The sequence below is a fragment of the Dunckerocampus dactyliophorus genome, chromosome 3 (assembly GCF_027744805.1).
Source record: "Dunckerocampus dactyliophorus isolate RoL2022-P2 chromosome 3, RoL_Ddac_1.1, whole genome shotgun sequence".
NCBI classification, from domain to species: domain Eukaryota; kingdom Metazoa; phylum Chordata; class Actinopteri; order Syngnathiformes; family Syngnathidae; genus Dunckerocampus; species Dunckerocampus dactyliophorus.
The window spans coordinates 2,556,281-2,576,034 of NC_072821.1; the positions used below are offsets into that span (position 1 = coordinate 2,556,281).

General features: G+C 42.6%; 1 protein-coding gene across 3 annotated transcripts in view; it reads right to left on the reverse strand.

The window, feature by feature from the left end:
• The window catches only part of LOC129178096 (transcription initiation factor TFIID subunit 4-like), a 115,626-nt gene that overhangs the window by 56,338 nt on the left and 39,534 nt on the right, over positions 1-19,754 (reverse strand). For 2 of the 3 annotated variants that reach the window (XM_054769878.1, XM_054769879.1), the window contains 3 exons: positions 17,830-17,960; positions 12,615-12,740; positions 6,940-6,996 (listed from right to left, as the gene is read on the reverse strand). In XM_054769878.1, coding sequence (XP_054625853.1) covers positions 6,940-6,996; positions 12,615-12,740; positions 17,830-17,960 — 314 coding nt within the window. The other variant, XM_054769880.1, reaches the window with a different exon arrangement.

Genomic DNA, 19,754 nt, shown 5'->3' on the forward strand with positions numbered 1-19,754 from the left:
CCTCCTCACCTTAAAAAGTTCCCCAGACTCTCACTGACGGACCACACCAAATGTAAAGACCCAACAACAACCACAATAAGAGCGGCGGGAACAACAAACAGGAACTGAGCGCCACGATTTGCCCATTGATTTTCACCAGGGGGCATTTTTGAAATAGCCCATCTGACCTTTTGGCCAAATGGGGGAAGCAGAGGCACTAGAACGACTCTCTCTCACGCTAAGCATCTACCCAGCCTGCACTGCTGGTGACACGTTTAAATACCAACATAATTATTAGTAGGATTAGTTTGCATGACACAAGCCTCAAGTCATGCTGGTGCCCCCTACAGGCTACAGTGATTATTACACCAACTGGACCAATAGAATGCTTATTTATGGTTGTAATCGCAGAGAATCCTCATCAAATTACATCAATACATACACAACTAATCCCACCGATGACAAAAAAGCGGCTTTGCTGAATTTTTCATGCTCCGCATTGTATCAAAGAGGCACCGAGGGTGGATGCATGCATGGAAATACTACTGCATTTTGTCAGTTCTGGTATATACTGTATATATATATATATATATATATATATATATATATATATATATATATATATACACTCACACGCACCAGACAGAACCAATGTTGTAATAGCAGTAAGAAGCAAACAGCTCATTCAGTGTTAAAAGTGCTGATAAATTGCGGTGCGGCAAGTGTAACAGACATGACTTTCACATGTGTAGCGCAACTTACCAATATTTTTAAGCGCATGCAGAGGTACATAAAGCTGCTTTATCAATGCAGCTACCGCCATCTTGTGGAGTTCATTATAAAAACTACCTCAGGATGTTGCCTACGGCCACAGCAATTCATTTTGTAGACCATGTTCCCGGCAACTATAGGAGAATCGTCGGTTAGCCGTCATACAAGTATACAAGGAGGTAAACCACTCAAAACTACTCGCCATTTGGGGACATGTAACAAGGAGGAAACAGGAAACATTTTCATGCTATTTAGTCAAAATGCTTATCAAGCTACATGCTATTTATACTTTCTGGTTCTATGGTTGTCAATACACTTCTTATCTTCGCCATCACTTTTTAATCTTCCCAACAACAGCAAAAGTCAAACAAAAAGCACCGTTTTTCAAGAAGAACATGACATCCTGCAGACCTGCAATATTTTCCGGCAGCATTATTCCGCTAAATACGACACTGGCACCGAAACAGAAGATCGGAACATTCCAAGAGAGCGCCTCGTTATGGTTCATTTTAGGGCTGCAACTAAACTAACTATAACCTAAACGGACCACATCAATATGAACCAAACACAACAGTTAGTGGTTTGGTCCGCAACATATCGGAAAAGAGGCAAAAATGTCGATCACTGTTTTCCAAAGTCAAAGCTGATGATGTGTGTGAATGTCTTGCTTTGCCTAAAAAAAGGATAACAGGTTTGCTTCCATGGATGACTAAGGAAAAGAAAAAATATTTGCATTTGAGAGGCTGAAATCAGAGGTTATTTACATTTTTAAATCAAAAAGCAATAAACTGAATACCAAAATAGTTGTCCATTAATGAATTGATGCAGCTCTACTGTAGTTGTTTGAGTGTACAAAAGAAGACATTTCCACCAACCCTGCTTTCCTTTGTCACATTTAACTCCATTTTCGGTTCTATGGTTACCATTACACGTTTCCTCACCTGGTACCCTTCACATAAACAAACAGACCTCAGCTATTTCCCGGCAACAGTAGTTTGCTAAATACGACACTGACACTGAAACAGGAGCTCAGAACATTCGGTGAGCGCGTGAAATAACAATTAAACAACTGAACCCTAATTTTCCTGTTCCTCAAGAATAGAACATCTTCTAATTCCATTTCTCCGACTTGACGACAAGGCGGTGGTGTTTTTATATGTGTGCATGTGTGTGTGAGTGTGTACAGTATTTGCGTGCTCAGGGAGAAGGTCTGGCTGTGGCAGCAGAGTCGCTGGGGCTCATTATCCTGATGAAATTTGCGCAGATGTGTGAGCTGCCGACAGACTCGGCGGTGACACAAACAGCCAGCTCTGTCCCCTTGAGCCAGTCAGGTGATGAAAACGGGAGAGGCACGAGTGCTGAGAAACGACGGCCATTAAGCAAAAAAGAAAGCGTTGAGCGAGGGGGGGTGTCGTCGGCTGAGGGGTGTTAGATATATACAGTACGTGTGTGTGTGTGTCTGTGTCTAGCACTGCATAAAGTAACAATTTCCAAACAGGAGCTTCTTAAAATGTCAGATAAATTGTGTATATGTATGTCCCCTCACCAGGCGCTAATCTGGCCACATCCACATGACGAGCGGACTGCCACTTAACGGGGAGGAGATCCACTTTGATCACGCGGGGAGGCCCCCCAGGGCCAAACCTGTCGCGCTGGCTATTACACGGCCTCATTTGCATATATGGGGCTGATGGGTATGAAAGCTGAGATCTTGTGTGTGAACGTTCGTAACAGAGCAGCGGCCGCCACCGGAAAGATGTCCAGGACAGAAGACGCCAGCGCTGCCAGTCGCCAGCGGTGAGAGGAGCGGGCTCGTCACTTTTGAAGGTCACAAGTTCAACGCCACGGAAAAAATACCCCCCAAATTAAATAGTTTGGCCCGAGCAACAATAGCCGGGCGCCCTTGAGAGAGACACTTACAGATGCTGCTAAATATAAATGGACCAGCAGCCAGCACTTGTGATGGCGAAAGGAAGGATCACAATACTACCAGAATAACAATATACAATACTGTATTTACAAGAAAAATAAGTTGTTACGCTAAAATAATACAGTAATCCCTCGTATGTCGCGATTAATAGGCTCGAGACCCGACCGTGGTAAGTAAAAGTGGGATTCCTTATTTATAAATTGAATGTTTTCGTAGTTAAGAGCATAGAAAATCTGTTTACAACCTTCTAAATACATTTTATAACATTATTAGAGCCCTCCAGATATGTAATAACACCCCTATAGTCACCTTTACAGTCGTATGACCCAATATAGTAGATACCATAACAGAAAATAAACCATTTAAGACATAAATAAGACTTGTGCACGTGTGTGTTGCTGTAAATGTGTTCCAGTGTTTGAGGGTCGGACAGGAAGTGACTCCGGGGGTTCAGAGTTGAGTTTTAGCTTGCCATGGGTTATGGCTGCAGCAGTAGCATGTGTTAGGGATCATTGTGCCTGTTGTGAGGTAATTCAAACTCGCAATAAAAGCCCGTTGTTCCTGCGGTCAAGTCTGGTGCTTGTGTGTCTCACCGAACATTACAGTAACATTACTGACACCTTGTGACCAGAGGAGAATACTACATATCTATTTTAGGTCATTTTGTTATTTTTATGCTTGAAATTTAGGAAAATAGGCATTTTTTTTTTTTTTTTTTTTACTAATAATAGGCTGTATTCAACCATGAAACAGCGGGTATTGTATATTTCTATATTGCAGTACTACTTTTCCAGTAGAGCACTTGTTTACAGGATATTTCATTCACTTCATAATTAATTTAAATGTCACGCTTACACTGGGCCAGGCGCCATTCTGAAGTACTTTTGTGCGTATGCCATTGCTTCATAACACAACACTGCAGTAGAGCCATTGACTTGATTGTATTGGCTTACTTCAGGTTGTTATGGTTATTTGGATTGTATAGGACCACATTGAAGAAAAAAAAAAAAGTACAATTTTAAGAGTAAATATTATGATTAAAAAAATGTTAGGATGGAGTATTTGCCACGGTGTTTTGGAAATGTACTGCAATTTGCGCTTGTACATTACAGAGAGATAACACCATCGCAAGACCTTTCACTTGGAACAAATACACCCTGTTCTTTTTAACCATCTCTCACACACACAGTTTCATTATGACTCACCTGCCTGTCTGCTGGCTGAGGTGCCATTGCAATTGCTTTTATTCACTCCAAATACAGTAAATTGTAAACTGTGTTTTTGACGGAGATAGTTATTTCATAGTTGAAAGAATGAAAGAACCCGGGTGGTTCCTGCCCTGTTAAAAGGCCCAGACTGAACAAAAACGTGGATTGTTATGAGAATAATGAATAGAATGGACGTCTTTTGAATATACACGTTTGCATCATCATTTTCATTATTATAAACACTTTGTTTTCATTTATCATGGAATTCTGACTGTATTATCACAACATTTCCATGTAATTGTCATCATTGCGGCTTTATTCAGGCATGGTAAAGATTGATGAAATCCCAACTTTGTCCTCATATTTACACCATTATTTACATTTTCCAGTGTGGCCTTAAACTAATGCTGTTATACCGTGCCATGGAAGTGAGATTTTAAAAAGTGCACAAGCAAAACTTTCCGACTACGTCAATAAAAAAATAATAATAATTAAATTTAAAAGTAAAGCAGAAAGTTACTTAAAAGAATCCACGTCTGCTGCTTAAGTTTTGCATCAACAAACAACAGGTGAGGAGCGCTCGTTTTATCCTCCTGCCCACACTGACGAAAAAGAAGTTACTCCGGAGTAAACAAGGACAAAAACAAACCCAAACTGTGACAGAACTATTTGCGTAAACATGAAAAAGAAGAAGAAGAGAGGTCTACTTTCTGAGGGTCCGCTGGGAATGCATCCTATACCAGACTTGAAATGATGCAGCATGGTAGCGGCGCTTCGGTTTGAGATAAAACGTTAAAGCGCTTACCGTGGCGCTTTAGCCTATTACACGCAAGAGACGATACGTCTTTGCGCTCCTTTGTAGCTGTAAAAGTTAATGTGGAGAATAAATTGGCGCATCTGAAATGTTTATTCGGGGTAAACTGGCTTTTCTTTTACCTGAGCACAGTCAATGCCATGATAAAACACACATTTGTCTCCAAAATAAGGGCACGCAGAATAGGCCGGCCTCAATAAAGAGCAGAGATAAAACATGTACTCGCACTAGGATCAGGCCACATGTACCGTGCTGGTCTTCCCGTTTACTTGCGCCATCACATCTACATTGCTGTATTACTGCAATTTCCCTGACTCTGTGGATTCTTTCCAGTCTCGTTTCAAGTCGTTCTGATTATTTTTACTGTGCAAGTTGACGCTGTCATTAATTACTTGCGAGAGGAGCGACTGCATTAGTTAAACGTCTTTATTACACACACAAATGTAGTCGCGGGTAAGCGAGCGTGCAGTGGGATTTGACTTTTGGATTATTTTGAGTCTTTGTATTTAATTTATATTATGAATTGTGCCTGTTATCATTAAAAGACATCAAGGAGCTATCGCATTACAGTCATTCTGCGACTTGGCTACGTGCGTGCGCATAAAATGATACGTGCGTGTTGTAAATGAAACTAGTACATGAATGCATAACCTGAGTTCTTGGTACAGAACACTTGGTAGGGTACAGAGGCGTACCGAGTTCCCATGGGCACAGATTAAGTGAACTCGCAATACAGTAATCTCTCGTTTATGGCAGTTAATTTATTCCAGAAATGTTCCAGATGAGTGAATTTCCGCGATGTGGGACTCCTTAACCCTAATCCCTAATTCCATAAATGACATAATTTCGTAGTTAGAGCTCAGAAAACCTGTTTATGACCTTCTAAATACGGTTTTCAACATTAATATACTGCCCTTTAGATATGAAATACCCCATAGTTACAATAGTACCAGAATAATGACATACAATATTTACAACAAAGAAAAAGAAGTTGTTATGCTAAAATAATACAGTAATTCCTCATATGTCGCGATTAATAAACTCGAGACCCGACCGTGGTAAGTAAAAGTGGGATTGCTTATTTATAAATGGAATGCTTTCGTAGTTAAGAGCATAGAAAACCCTTTTTACAACCTTCTAAATACCGTTTATAACATTAGAGCCCTCCAGACATGAAATAACACCCCTATAGTCACCTTTACACTCGTACAACCCAATATAGTCGACACAGTAAGAGAAAATGAGCCATTTAAGACATAAATAAGACTCATGCTCGTGTGTGTTGCTGTAAATGTGTTCCAGAGCTAGGGGAGCTGAGTGGCGTCGGCGGTCTATCTTACGGCCGCAACAGTAGCTCATGTTAGGGATTATTGTGTTCCAGCATTCAGGTCTGGTGCTTATGTGTCTCACAGAATATTACAGGAACATTACAGTACCATTACTGACACCAAGTGACCAGTGTAGAATGCTACATATCATCACAACATCTTTGAATGCGTCTTCTGCATGAATTATATTTGTATTTTACTTCACTTTTATGCTTGAAAATGATTTGATGACATTTGCTTAAATATGCATATTTTTGACTAATTGGCCGTATTCAACCATGAAATTCGAAGCGCAAAGTGGCGAGGGATTATTGTATCGTCACACGCTACTCTCTCTGGAAGCCTCTGGCTAGTGGGAGTTGTGGCTGGATTGCGTCAAGGAGAAGTCAGAGTTTGAAAACCCTCCTTAAAATATCCTGTTTGGGAACTGCTGGCCTTCGCGGTGAAATGTGTATGTCATTTTTTTAATTGTTTTTTTTGTTTAAGAATCGTACTTATTGGACAATTGCCTACTAGCGTTTTTTTTTTATATTATATCGTAAGAATCATTAAAGGTGTTTGCATAAAAGCCAAGCAGTTTTATATTGCGCATTTTGAGACCCACCTCTTCCAGTCGTGCCAAAGGAGGGGAAGTGTGACATGCTCGGGCAAACATCAGGGCGCTCACACTCTCCGAACGTGTCGCGCTTTTTTGTGTGAAGTGGGCCCAAGCACGGCACCACTGGCCTAGTCTGACGACGCCCAAAGTGGAGGATGCGGTGGTCTTTTCCGGGTGTCAATGAGCAGGAATAATTCCTCAAACTTTTTAAACTTTGACTTTAAATGGCATTACATATGTAGCGAGGAATGAAAAATTAATACACTGGAGTCTGGCAAATGTCAAGGGTAATGATCTCCGCTAAAGCTTACCTCCTTCGCTTTCTGTTTCAGCCGAGCTTGCTCTGGGTCCTCTTGCCTGGAGCGGCTCTGTGGAGTTAAAGTGTGGGGGATGTGGTGGGGGAGGGGTGTGGAAAAGGAGAGGGATGGGTGGGGTGCACACAGGTTAACAGCTGGTTAAGAAATCACCTCCTCCCCCCTTACCCAACAAAGCCTCGCTACTCATCTGTTGCTGCTGCAGCAAAAAATAGTGCAAAATGGGAACAGCGTACAGAGGTGTCAAGGACATCGTATTTGAATTCAGAGAAGTGCAATGGAGCGCCCCCCGGGGGGGGCTGTGGCCTTTAAACCCGCTCCAAATCCAGCCCTAAATAAGCCGCTGGAGGGGGACTCTAATCAAAAGAGGTTATTAAAAATTCTGCATGAGCCAGCACGCGCACACACACAAAGGGTGAAGGATGTTGGTGAGTATCAGTGACAGTGGTTGTGTGAGTGTCACTGTGAGCCAGCGTGGCCATGCGTTAATGTGTGTCCCTGGCGGAAGCGCACTTCTATTTTAATAAGCAGCCAAGATGTGGGTGAATATACTTGTCCCTGGGAATCCTTCAGCGCTGCGCTAAATACGCTCGTGCGGGCCATAAGGACGCATTACGGCACTTAAAGCTCACAGAACGATGCTATTCTGGTCAATCTGGACATCATCTGCATGGATTAACAAAAGTCACACAAGCAGGGAAACCGCTTCCCTGCCCTCCCATGTTCAACGGTCAGGCAACTCTGAATTTAACCAACATCTCAAGTCAGTATGGTAAAGGTTTAGTTTACTAGTTTAAATTCCAATAAGGAACATAACATAATTGCACTTGCATAAATCAGCATGTCCGAAAAGGAGCAGCCTTTATTTAATCCTACCCCTTCTCAATTACTGACTTGCTGCGTTCAACATTATCATGTTCTAATAGCTAAAGAAAACAATAAAGAATGTACAATAAATAAATACATAATAATGAAAGCCTAGCGACAGGAGTACATAGCAATAACCTACTCACATTAGCACATTGCTTGAGTTCTCTGCTCAGTCCATTCCATAGTTTTTCAGTAATTCCTCGTTTATCACGGTTAATTGGTTCCAGACCTGGCCATGATAAGTGAATTTCCGCGAAGTAGTAAAGTCTGGTGCTTATGACCATAGGTGAGGGTAGGACCATAGATCAACCGCTAAATTGAGAGATTAGCCTTTCGGCTGAGCTCCCTCTTCAACTCAACGGACCGATGCAGTGTCTGCATCACTGCAGATGTTGCACCGATTCGCCTGTCGATCATGCGTTCGATCCTTCTCTCACTCGTGAACAAGACCCCGAGGTACTTAAACTCCTCCACTTGGGGCAGGATCTCATCCCCGACCCGGAGATGGCACTCCGCCCTTTTCCAGGCGAGAACCATGGACTCGGACATGGAGGTGATGATTCAGAAGCTGTACTGAACCTGCACAGTTTAAAAATAATGCAGTCGTTCTAGTATTGCACTTTGCATAACCTTGTGAACGAACTGTGTTCTATAAATAAACTTGCCTACTAGCTTTTATGGGGAATATTACCGTAATTTCTGGTGTATAAGCCACTATTTTTTTCTCACGCTTTGAACACTGGGGCTTGTACAGTGATGTGACTGCTTCAGGAAGCAGTGAAGTGGAGGCCAATATCAGATTTTGAAGCGTTATGCGGCGATCGTGTTGTGATCTGACTAACCAAAAAAGTAAGTTGAATCAAGTGTAGAATTACTACAGCTTCATTTTGGAATACTCGGACCGCCATCCGTCGCTATTGTAACAGTCTGAATTACCGGAATTTGATCAGTCATGCCTGGCGAGTGCGGTGCATGGATAACGTCATACAAAGGATACTATTGTTGTGCTATGCTATGATCACATGTTGTGTTGAATAAACGCTGCCAGCACGTCCGCTCCAAAAGAGTACAAGTTTGTGAGTTTTTGTCTTGTCAAAGAGTGACTTTAGACGCCCCACATTTCGGACGCTACACTACCACCAATGGGTTTTGAAAGGCTAGACTACTGCGTGATGAAGAGGACAACTCAAGCTACAGGGCTCATTTGCATTGAGACAAAAGACAATGAGGCTGTTCAATTGTGAAGAAGAGGACGACTTTAGTGGTTTTACTTCCCAGGAGGAGGAGGAGAACGGCGATGAATGACTTTTCTGGCAGGCTACTGTTTAACTAGCCATATTACACGCACTATTCGGCATTATTTAACTAGCCGTATTACACGTACTGTTGGACGCTGTTTGGAAAAAAGCATTTATTTGATCAAAAGTTTTAAAAAAACTTCCTCTGTAACACCTTTCTGCATACTAAATATCCCGTGTTACGACGTGGTCACCTGCGGCTGACAGAGAAATCGTTTTTTCCTCTTTATATGTGCTGGGTGTGGCTAATGTACCGGTGCGCTCTATAGTCTGGAAATTACAGTACTTTAAATTCTGAAATCTCAGGTCAAACTTCCTCCTAGAATGGATTGTGTCTGTGTTTCAAAAGAGTTTAATGTATTTTTATATACTATGAGAGAATTTAGTTTTTAGTCAATTTAGCATCTGGTCTAAAACAATAACTCATATCGTCACAATTTTCTAATAAGGAAACACATACAAAATAAATAGACAACTTATCAAATAACTGCTTGAGCACCAACTGGAACTAGGAGAAGTGATCGTATTTTTTCTGTACTAGCCAAGCTGCCAAGCTGGCATGGCTCCCTGTAACATTTAGAATTTAATTTAAAGGTCCTACAAAGCACTCAATGGTCATCATTGTACCTTAAAGAGCTTGTGGTACCACACCGCTTCCTAGAGAACTGCACAATCAGGATGTGTTTGCATTGTCTACAAATACATCAGTGGGGATTGATAGAGCTAATAGTGTCCTGCTTTAACAAGATATTTAACAGGGTGTTTTGTTAAGCTAAACAAAAAAGTGCGGTTATGAAGTTTGGTGCCCAGCGTTCATCAACCAGAGAATTTTCTATTATCGGGCATGGCAGGGACCGCAGTGTAATAACGCAATTAAGACGACGAGGTGCGCTGCAATGAGAATCTTTACTGTGGGACATTGGCTCCATTCAAAATTAATTAAATTAACGAAGCTCGCCGCTAAATGGGCCGCCTTTGGGCATTTTCATTTGCTGAGGATTGTCGCTCTTTCTCTTTGGTCAGTGGTGATCTTTGCACGTTCTTGTAGGGCAGGCACATCAGAAAAAGTCTACGCATATAAAGTTTATCCTGTTGCACATTTGTTTGTTTTTTTCAACTGATTACAATTCAAATCCTTTCTGCAGCAACTTGTTGAAAAGGTCGATTTGAGTTTTTATAGACTTGACCTTCTCTACAGAGTCCACACCTACTAGAGTTACAAATAAGCTCACTGTTCCCCGGCAAATGCAGGAAAAAACACTGCAATTAATAGGTCACATTACAGTCGTCACTGTTATTACTGTATATCTTGTCAAGGGACAATACTATAAAAATGAAACTTTAGTGTAGTAGGTGTACAGCTTACTGTTAGCTTTAATATCCACTGAAAATGGCTCAACACACAGCCATTACTGTCTAAATAGCTGGCAACACAAGTGAGTACCCCTCACAGCGAACACGTCCAAATTGTGTCCAGGATGCCCGCAGCACTCATGAAGCCCCAGTCCATGATACGACCTCCATGCTTGACTGTAGCCAAGACACAATTATCCCAACAAAAGACCGTAAAAAATTATTTGTTTTGTCACTCAGGACAATTTAAATTGTCAAGATCGAGGAACAAAGTGTGTTTGATGTGTGGATATTTTGGTGTCGCATCAAGAAGGCGACACATGATATGCTGCATGCTATGCTGCATGATATGCTGCATGCTATGCTGCATGATATGCTGCATGCTGTTATGCCTCATCAAACTCGAGTGGAAAAAGGGAGCGGATCATGCTGTGGTTCGCAACGTTGCAGCACATGTCATGTTTCCCCTAAATCAGGGACGTCAAACTGAATCGCACACGGGGCAAAAACTCAAGCCTACTTCAGGGCCGCACTGGACATTATCCCCCCCCATCCACATGGACTTTTTTAAAATATTTGTTGATCGGCCACCTCTTCATCGTTCTGTCAATGTCCAAGCAGAAGCTTTATATCAACACAAATGCATCACAATCTGTGAAACCTGGAAAAGTTCACAGCTTTGGAATAGCAGCTAACACGATAAACTACAGTATATTTATCTGGCAGACGGAAGAGTGGATACTACTGGCTCTCAATTTCGCTAAAAAGACTCACCAAGATGCTCGGTTGCTGTCAGCATTTTTTACCTGTGGACTGGAGCACAAGTCTTGTGCTGGAAGACACAGCCACCCCCAGTGAGAGCGGACATTGGAAGTGTCGTCGCTGTTTCTACGCTGCTGTTGTTGACGGAAGTCGCGTTAGCTCCTATGGGCGATGTCAAAGCAATGCGCCTGGGAAAAACGTTTCGGTAATGTTTTAAATCATCAAAATACGGCAAAATACTGTAAGTATTACATGTTATCATCAATGTACTTGTTAATGCATGATCAAAGCATCATCGTGCATAGGAGCGTGGACGACCTACATGATTAAACACCTCCGAATTCGAGGTGTAGAACTAACAGAGTGTCTTTGTTATGCTACACCGCACTAACCAGTCAGAATCTGCTATGTAAAACAATCAATTTTGTCAGTCTTTTGCCAACAATGAGGTAATAAAATTATACCAGTGCTAACACGGTGGGTCAACTCAAATATCCCGCTAACATTAGCCTGTGTACTTTTTCACAGACAAATGTTTTACAAGTTGTTCTTTTGTTTGTTTGATATTCTGCACTTAGGTTTAATTTAAGTTGAATATTAAGGTTTGATGTTTATGTCTTTTTTCAAAAGTAGCACTGTGAGAAATTCACAGTAAACTTCCTAAAAAGTTAATATAATTAAAACACAATCCATGGAGAAGTTCAGACTTTTCATCCAAAAAGAGCCCTGCTTAGCTCATTGAAACCACGCAAACTTTTATGACCTTGCCTCTTAAAAGCAGTCGTTCAAATTCAAAAGATGTCCAACCCTACTTCCTACTCACTTGTGTTGCCAGCTATTAAATAATGTCTATGTGTTGAGACATTTTCAATGGATAGTAAAATGAATAATACGCTGTACACTGACTACTCAAAAGTGTAGTTTTCTTGCTATAACACTGTCCCTTGACAAGATTTTTCTGATTACTGTGAATTTTCCAGACTTGAGATGGAGGACATTTTGCAGGTTGGAAGTGTGGATGGATGTGTGTCAGCTGCATTTGTGTGTCAGCTGCATTTGTGTGTGTGTGTGTGTGTGTGTGTGTGTGTGTGTGTGTGTGTGTGTGTATGTGTGTCGGGGAGGAGGGAGGGAGGAGCCAGGACGCTCAGGCCCTGGGGCCAGGAGCCTGGGAGGACACGGGGAGGTCACTCCATCTACTGGTGTCACACTCTAATTCATCTGTCAGGAGCAACATGCACATGCGTGCACACACACACACACACACACACACACACACACACACACACACACACACACACACTGGTACATACATGACGGCTGTACATACAGAAGCTGTTTGGCACATTGTTACCTAACAATACTCAGACGCTGTAAGAGGAGGTGACTTACTTTGGCGGCTTTTAACAGGATCTCTCTCTCTTGCTCGTCCTTCCTTTGCTTCTCCATCCTCTCCAGTTGCTCGAAGAATCGCAGCTGGGAGCGGACGTCCGCCGACTGCTCGTAGCCTTCGTCGTCCTAACAGAGGCACAAAGACACCACCGTTGACACGACTGCAACTGTGACTGTTTACTGTTGTTGAGTTTGTGACAAGCCATCCAACAACGTCTTGACTATAAGGTCCACTAAGTTCTCAAGCCAGAAACTACATTTCTCCTTCAAAAAGTTTCTCGAATAGTTTTCTAGTCTACTTGCAAACACACGCACGTCCTAAGGCTGTAATTCCCATCGATTTTAGCCCCGTTAGTTCCCGTTTCATTTGTCAGTCCAGTGACACAGTAGGGGGGCTCTGGGTCGTGGTGGACTGTGCTCTGGACTGCGACCAAGTGTAATGTAATCTGGCCGATGAAATAAGCGCACACAAACACACATTCCTGGTAGATTACTTTGTGGCAGAACGATTCTTTCTTGTTCAGTAAATCCAAGAAAAAAGATACATAAATATCAGCAGCTGGGACGCTGAAAACTGAAGACAAGAGGACTTTTTTGAATAATGTTCAAAATGTGTGTTGGCTTATTTGCAATGAATTAATTAATTTCTCCATTTTGGCAATGAATGAGGGTTTCCTGTATGTCCCTTCTCTGCATTTTTGGTGATGGTAAGGTGAAGAATATTTATCCAAGAGGAGACGGAGAGCACAGTGGAGAATGTGGCGTATAATGCCGCAGCCTCCAGCAACAGCGGAAGCTGTCATTAGCATGGCTATTTGTTTTCTTCAATTCTAGCCACGTAATCTCAAATGCCATAATGACGCGGCAAACTGCTCACCTAATAAGCAAACGGCCATTGCCCATACTGGTACAGCTGACCAGGTACTAGACATAGTACCTCCCAGTACCTAGTTTGGCCCATAACAGTTAGCAAGTTATTAACAGCCTTGTTCACACATAAGACAAAACAGCAGTGAAGACTCAAACTCTTCGCATCTCAACGCACACAGCAGCTCCAGCCTACCGATTACAGTTCAAAATATGATTGAACTACAAACTTGCTTGTCTGCCCATGAGCATAAAAAGGTCCCAACGTTGCCAGATGCAGCCACGTTGATAGGGCTAACTTCACCAATCACCAAATATGTGTACTCAATACGTCGCATAATATTGCTGGTTTTTTTTTTAAGTTCATATTGTTAAGCCTCTCTCCTTGTTTGCCTTGCTTCAATTTGTATAGAAGCCTGTTTTGTTAGAAAGCTAGTTAGGCCTGAATTATCACCAATTCAATTCAGAATTGTTATGAAACCTGAGGCTCAGCACTAAACCTCTTATTACTTCAATACGCAAAGCAAAATACCTCCATAACCCACTGATTCTTGTGAGAAAAACAACCAAAACAACCAAAGTTGTAAAACGCAGCCATGCTTCACCAACTTAAGGGAACCTCATTCCATTCACTTTCCATTGATATCCGATACTGCTTACAGTATATTCTTGTTTCGCCTGTTTAGAAAGAAAGATGCTATATTTTCCAGATGTGGAGAACAACAGGCTAAACAACAGGCTGAAAAGACATCTGTTAACGTAACATGAATAGGTGGTATGTTAACGTAACATATTAAGAGTAATTGAGACAACTATAGCCTAAACAACATAACATAACTAGCTTACTTGCAGCTTGTAATCTGCAGAATATGACTTTCTTTTTAGGGGCATTTGTGTTCCATCTTTCTCAGTTGTCTTTATAAACTGATGGTTACATTGTAAATTTTCAGTGGTAGAGGAGTGATAGGAGTAGCAGATACCGCCACACAAGCCCAGAGTGCCCTCTCAGTGTGAAAAAGAAAAAACATATATAAGACGCTCCGGAGTATAAGTCGCAGGACCAGCCAAACCATGAAAAACGTGCAACTTATAGCCCGGAAAGTACGATAGTTAGGCCTGAATTTACACTACCCTCTGCTGCAGAAATGCAACAAAACCTGAGGCTCAGCGCTAAACCGCTTGCTTGAATACGCAAAGCAACAAAAAAGAAGTACTTCGATTCTACTGCTTCTGGATGATAAATAAGAGAGCTCTCCATAAATCTCTCCAGGAGCATAAAAGGTACCATGCAGCCATGTTGTGAAGGCTAACTTTGCAAACTAAAGGGAACCTCACCTTCCACTAACATGAGTTGTCCACAGATATGATATTTAATGAAATATCTGTACTTTTTGGTACAAATATGAGTATTTTGTATTAGTATGTGTATTGTATTAGTATTAGTATTTTTGTAATTAGCATTTTTTGTATTTGTCCTGCTTTAACGCTAACTTCGCCAACCTTGGGAACCTCAATCCATTCACTTTCCCCATTATGAATCCATTGCTTCAAAGTAATCTTTTTGTTGAATCATAATTTTATATTTTTTTTTCTTTTTCTTTTAGGGATGCATGGATACAATCATCCATGAGTCACATTGTGTGAGTCCACATATCACATATCACATAGATTAAGGGTAAATTCTTTAATTGACTATTGGCTATATGATATGAAAGGGGAACCATAATATTACCTTCATTTAGACTTTTTCAAGAGAACATTATATCACTGGTGAAACTTAGAGGATGAGACGCCTTCTCTAAGGAGACTTTGGGTGCGAGAGCGCATAGCTTCACGGCGCTCCAGCAGGACCCCAGGCAGCCGGTAAACCCGGTGTCCTCCATCGCCGACGAATCCAACCACTTTTCGTGACTCGTCACGAAAAGTCACCACACCCCGCCAAGTGCCCTCCTGCCAAATGCCGAATTAAGTTGACGTTTTTTAACGTGCCACCCCGGCGAGATAGAAGAAAGAACAAGACCGTGGATACAAGCGGGTGAAATGAGTTTCTTCCGTAGGGTGGCTGCACTCACCCTAAGAGATAGGGTGAGGAGCTATCAGGGAGGGGCTGAGAGTAGAGCCGGTGCTCCTTCAGATGGAGAGGAGCCAGTTGAGGTGGCTCGGGCATCTAGTGCGGATGCCTCCCGGACGCCTCCCTGGTGAGGTGTTCCGGGCATGCCCAGCTGGGAGAAGACCCAAGGCCAGACCTAGGACACGCTGGAGGGATTATGTCTCACAGCTGGCCTGGGAATGCCTTGGTGTCTTCCCGGTGGAGTTGGAGGAGGTGGCCAGGGACTGGGAAGACTGGACTTCCCAACTGAGACTGCTGCCCCTGCAACCCGGACCCAAGTAAGCGGAGGAAAATGGATGGATGGATGTGGACTTACAAAAGCAAAAAACAAACTGTGAACATGGAACTTCCAGGGCGCAACCTTTGCCTCTTCATTAGAGGACAGAAGAGAGAGGACAGAATTCCCAGCCTCCCCAACTGGGGAACCACCAGTGTGGGCGCGCACTTTAAAACACTATTTACAGACACGCCTTCTCTTGGGGAAACCGAAAGGTACGCGTGAAAATAACACAACAACTTTTGCAGGTTATGAAAAGTTAATAAGATAATTGCTTATTTCACACGTTCGTGCAAGCAGGTGCGCGAGGCTCCCTCGACGCCGCTCGGCTCTTCTCGCTTCCATCGCTACGTGTGCGCGGATGAGAGAACACATCAGAGGATTCCTAACGACTCCTTCCCCATCGTTCCTCGCTCTTTGTTGCTGCGCTGAGCCTGCACTCTTGCCGATGTTCCTGCCACCGCAAACGAACGCGGGAGCCCAGTTGCTCTTTAAGGCCCTCTTCATCTTTCTTTTTTTTTTTCCGCTGATGTCAACAAAGTGGCTTCATAGAGCGCCATGTCGCTCTCACACACACCTCGTTTGCAAAACCGCAAAAAAAAAAAGGAAGTGGGAATGAAAAAGGCAAAACAAGATGTGGGGCCGGCTGCAGCGATGCTCTCCTGCCTACTCGGTGTCAGGAAAAACATGTCATCAAAGTTTTCCCAACAAAGCTGCATGGTGGTGCTTTATTGTCGGCCAATTAAGTGTGCCTATATTCTTATATTCGACGGCTACTGCAGGTAAAGTCAACCGCAATGTGGAAAGCACAGAGGCGGTCCTTTATGTCTTAGCTTTTTACCGACTGCCAGTCACAGGCAGTCATAGTTGTTATTTTGCTGGTGCACATGCGTCTTTGTCAGCGAGTTTAGGATGGACATATTCTACCTTTGGCTTCACTTTTGAGTGAGAATGCGTCTACAAACTTTTGAATGAGAGTGTATTTACTTCCTCTACCTGTGAGAGGAAAATATCAAAAGGAACACACACTATTTTGAGAAGTGATCAGAAATATACAGCATGTGGACAAAATTATTGACATACAGTAAGATTTTTTTTTTATTTATTCAGGATCTACTTTTGATCTGTTTTTTAATGTATTATAATTAGCAGCAGTATGAACCCAATTATTGGGACACCCGTCTCCAATTCTTTTTAAATGATTATTTAGTTAATTAGTTCATTATTTATTTACAAAATGAAATCCACTGTATAATAATGTACTTATTCTCATAATTTTATCTCTGCAAGAGCTAGTTTACATTTTTGTATATTAATCATTAGTAGTAGTGGTAGTAGTAGGGGTTGTTTGTGGTCTTTTAATAAATACACTGTATGGCTTTTCATGTACAGTATGTGTGTTGGTTTACATAGAGGGAATGACAATAAAAAAATAATCATAATTATAATAATGATAATAAACGCATACAATGTTATTCTTGTTATAAATACTTTTCACTTCCTGTTAGTGTAATGGGCATACGTCCCAATATGTACTTTTGCCAATATAGTGCCACCGTCACAGATGTATACGCCCCTTTCACACAGGCAGGAAAAAATAAGCTTTTTTCTGACACATTTTCCATGATGCTGTTCTGTATAAAGGGCAGCAACACAGAATTCAGGCAAAGTTACCTGAAAATTTTGTCCACCGTAACATCTTTGTGTAAGGGAATGCCAGAATGCTAGGACAAGGGTGTGAATTTTCACACAGCGAGGGCATTATCCCGCCTTCGCTGGGTTCTGTGTGAAAGGCACAAGTGAATAAACGCTAGATCTACGCTAGATCTACGCTGACTAGCGACAACCTGAACAGTCCTGCTGGGATCATTTCAAGGCCCACATTGCCAAATCTCCTGTTAATTTTTGCGGAATCTCGGCGTGAAAGAGGCTAGCGTGGCCAAAGAAACGGTGCTACATACCTTGCAGGAGTCCAGCCGGTGCTGCGCAATTGCCGACACTTTTTCAACAACTGTGCGAAGCCGCGACTGGGCGGCGTGCGAGATGAACGTTACCACCTCCATGGGGACGTCCATGACTCCGAACTTCTTTGCTGTGAAACGAGACAGACACAATCACAAATCACTTCATCTATTTACAGTGGAACACGCTTACGTCGGTTCTGCTTGTATATGCATGCGAAAGCTTCACTGTCATTGTAGCCAAGACATAAACCCAATTACCACAGCGTCGAGTGGCAACCAGCTCGTATTACCGCACCCTCCATGTTCGAGTGTGGCCCAGAGTTACGAATGTTATACGCCAACCAGATCAGCCCGATCTCGTGGCGGAAGCTGATTTTATCTGAGAACACCTGATCCCAATCCTGAAAATCGGATCCATACAACACACAACTTCACACATAAAAACACAAACAATAAAGCTATCCTACAACTAATGCGCAATTAACTCCCACAATTTAACTTGTGCCCAAGCGTCAACGACACTGACCATCCCTACGCATAGAGGGGATCATTTTGTTTCCTCTGAGCCAAACTCATCTTTTCTAACTTCTTCTTAAATGACTCCATTAACATAATTCCCTCTTTGGCACCCTTTTAAGTAAACCACAGCAATTATTTAAATCAGCCCAACAATATGGAGACCATACCACTGACTTGCCGGGGCTTTGAAAATGGATGGAGGCAGCCCGTGTCGTCCTATCATTAGCCGAGGCGCAAGGTCAAACAAAAACACTAACAGGCTCCTTGCTTCCTGAAAACAAGATCTTTTTTTGGAGGGGGGGTTCCATTACACCACCAGGGAGATAAGTGTGCGAATTCTGCGCTTTTACCTTTTATCTGCTGTCAACCATCGTGGCGACAAGGGCGGTGTCATATTGCTCATATGTGTTAGATTACAGGGGCGCCTCTGCTGCAGATGCCCAATGGAGAATCAGTTGGATAAGATGTTATTCAAGGTCACAGTCTGATTTAAAAAAACGGCAAGTAGACAACAACACCTCTTGTTCCCCATCAGAAACAAAGTTCAGGCGGGCTGTGCGACACTAAAACTGAAAAAAGTAAGTCTATTTGTGCGTGGAAAAAAAAACCAAGAAGACTCCCTGATTGAGCGGACCTGGCAGGCCCGGGGAGCCTCCCTCGGACTGCTGTCAGCTGGGAGCGCAGCGAGGCCAATCACTGACACAACAAAGCTGCATAAGTGCCACCATCCCAGCAGGGGGCGGCCTTGCCTCCTGCCCCACTGCGTCACGCTGTGCCGCCCCTTGAGGGAGAATGTATATTTTTAAAAAGAAACGCAGAGAGCCCTGAGGTGACGGGATAACAACCACGCCGAGAGTCAAAACGTGGCTGGAAGATCTAAAGATACTTTCATGAAGATAAGACAAGATGAGGGCGCTGGAGAGCCCGTCGCGTGAAATTAGGTGTGGTGTTTTTTTTTGATTGACTAACACGCTCGGCACGGTTTTATGATTACACGTTGTCACTGGGATCTAGTCTGCAGGGAGGGCCTTAAGTGGCAATAAAACGCACAGCCGGCAGCGAAAAAAACTTAATGAAGACGGTTATTAGACAAGGTGGACAAATCAAGATGTCTTGCTCTGTATTGATTGTAAGCCACACAATACTGTCGACATCCACCGCAAGGACTCGGCGCCAAGCTGGATTCCTCTCAACTCGCCAGCTTTCGTCCACGGGACAATCTGACAGGCAGCCTTAAAAAGACACAGCCATAAAGTATTTATGTTTGCGCCTGAGGTCCAGTGAAGTCAGACAGCCACTGAAGAATTCATTAAAGGGAGGTGAAAGAATTGTTAAGTGTATCAAATTTAAACCGAGGGCAAACAAGATGAAAAAAATACAAAAAATAAAAGGGCTGCGCCTCA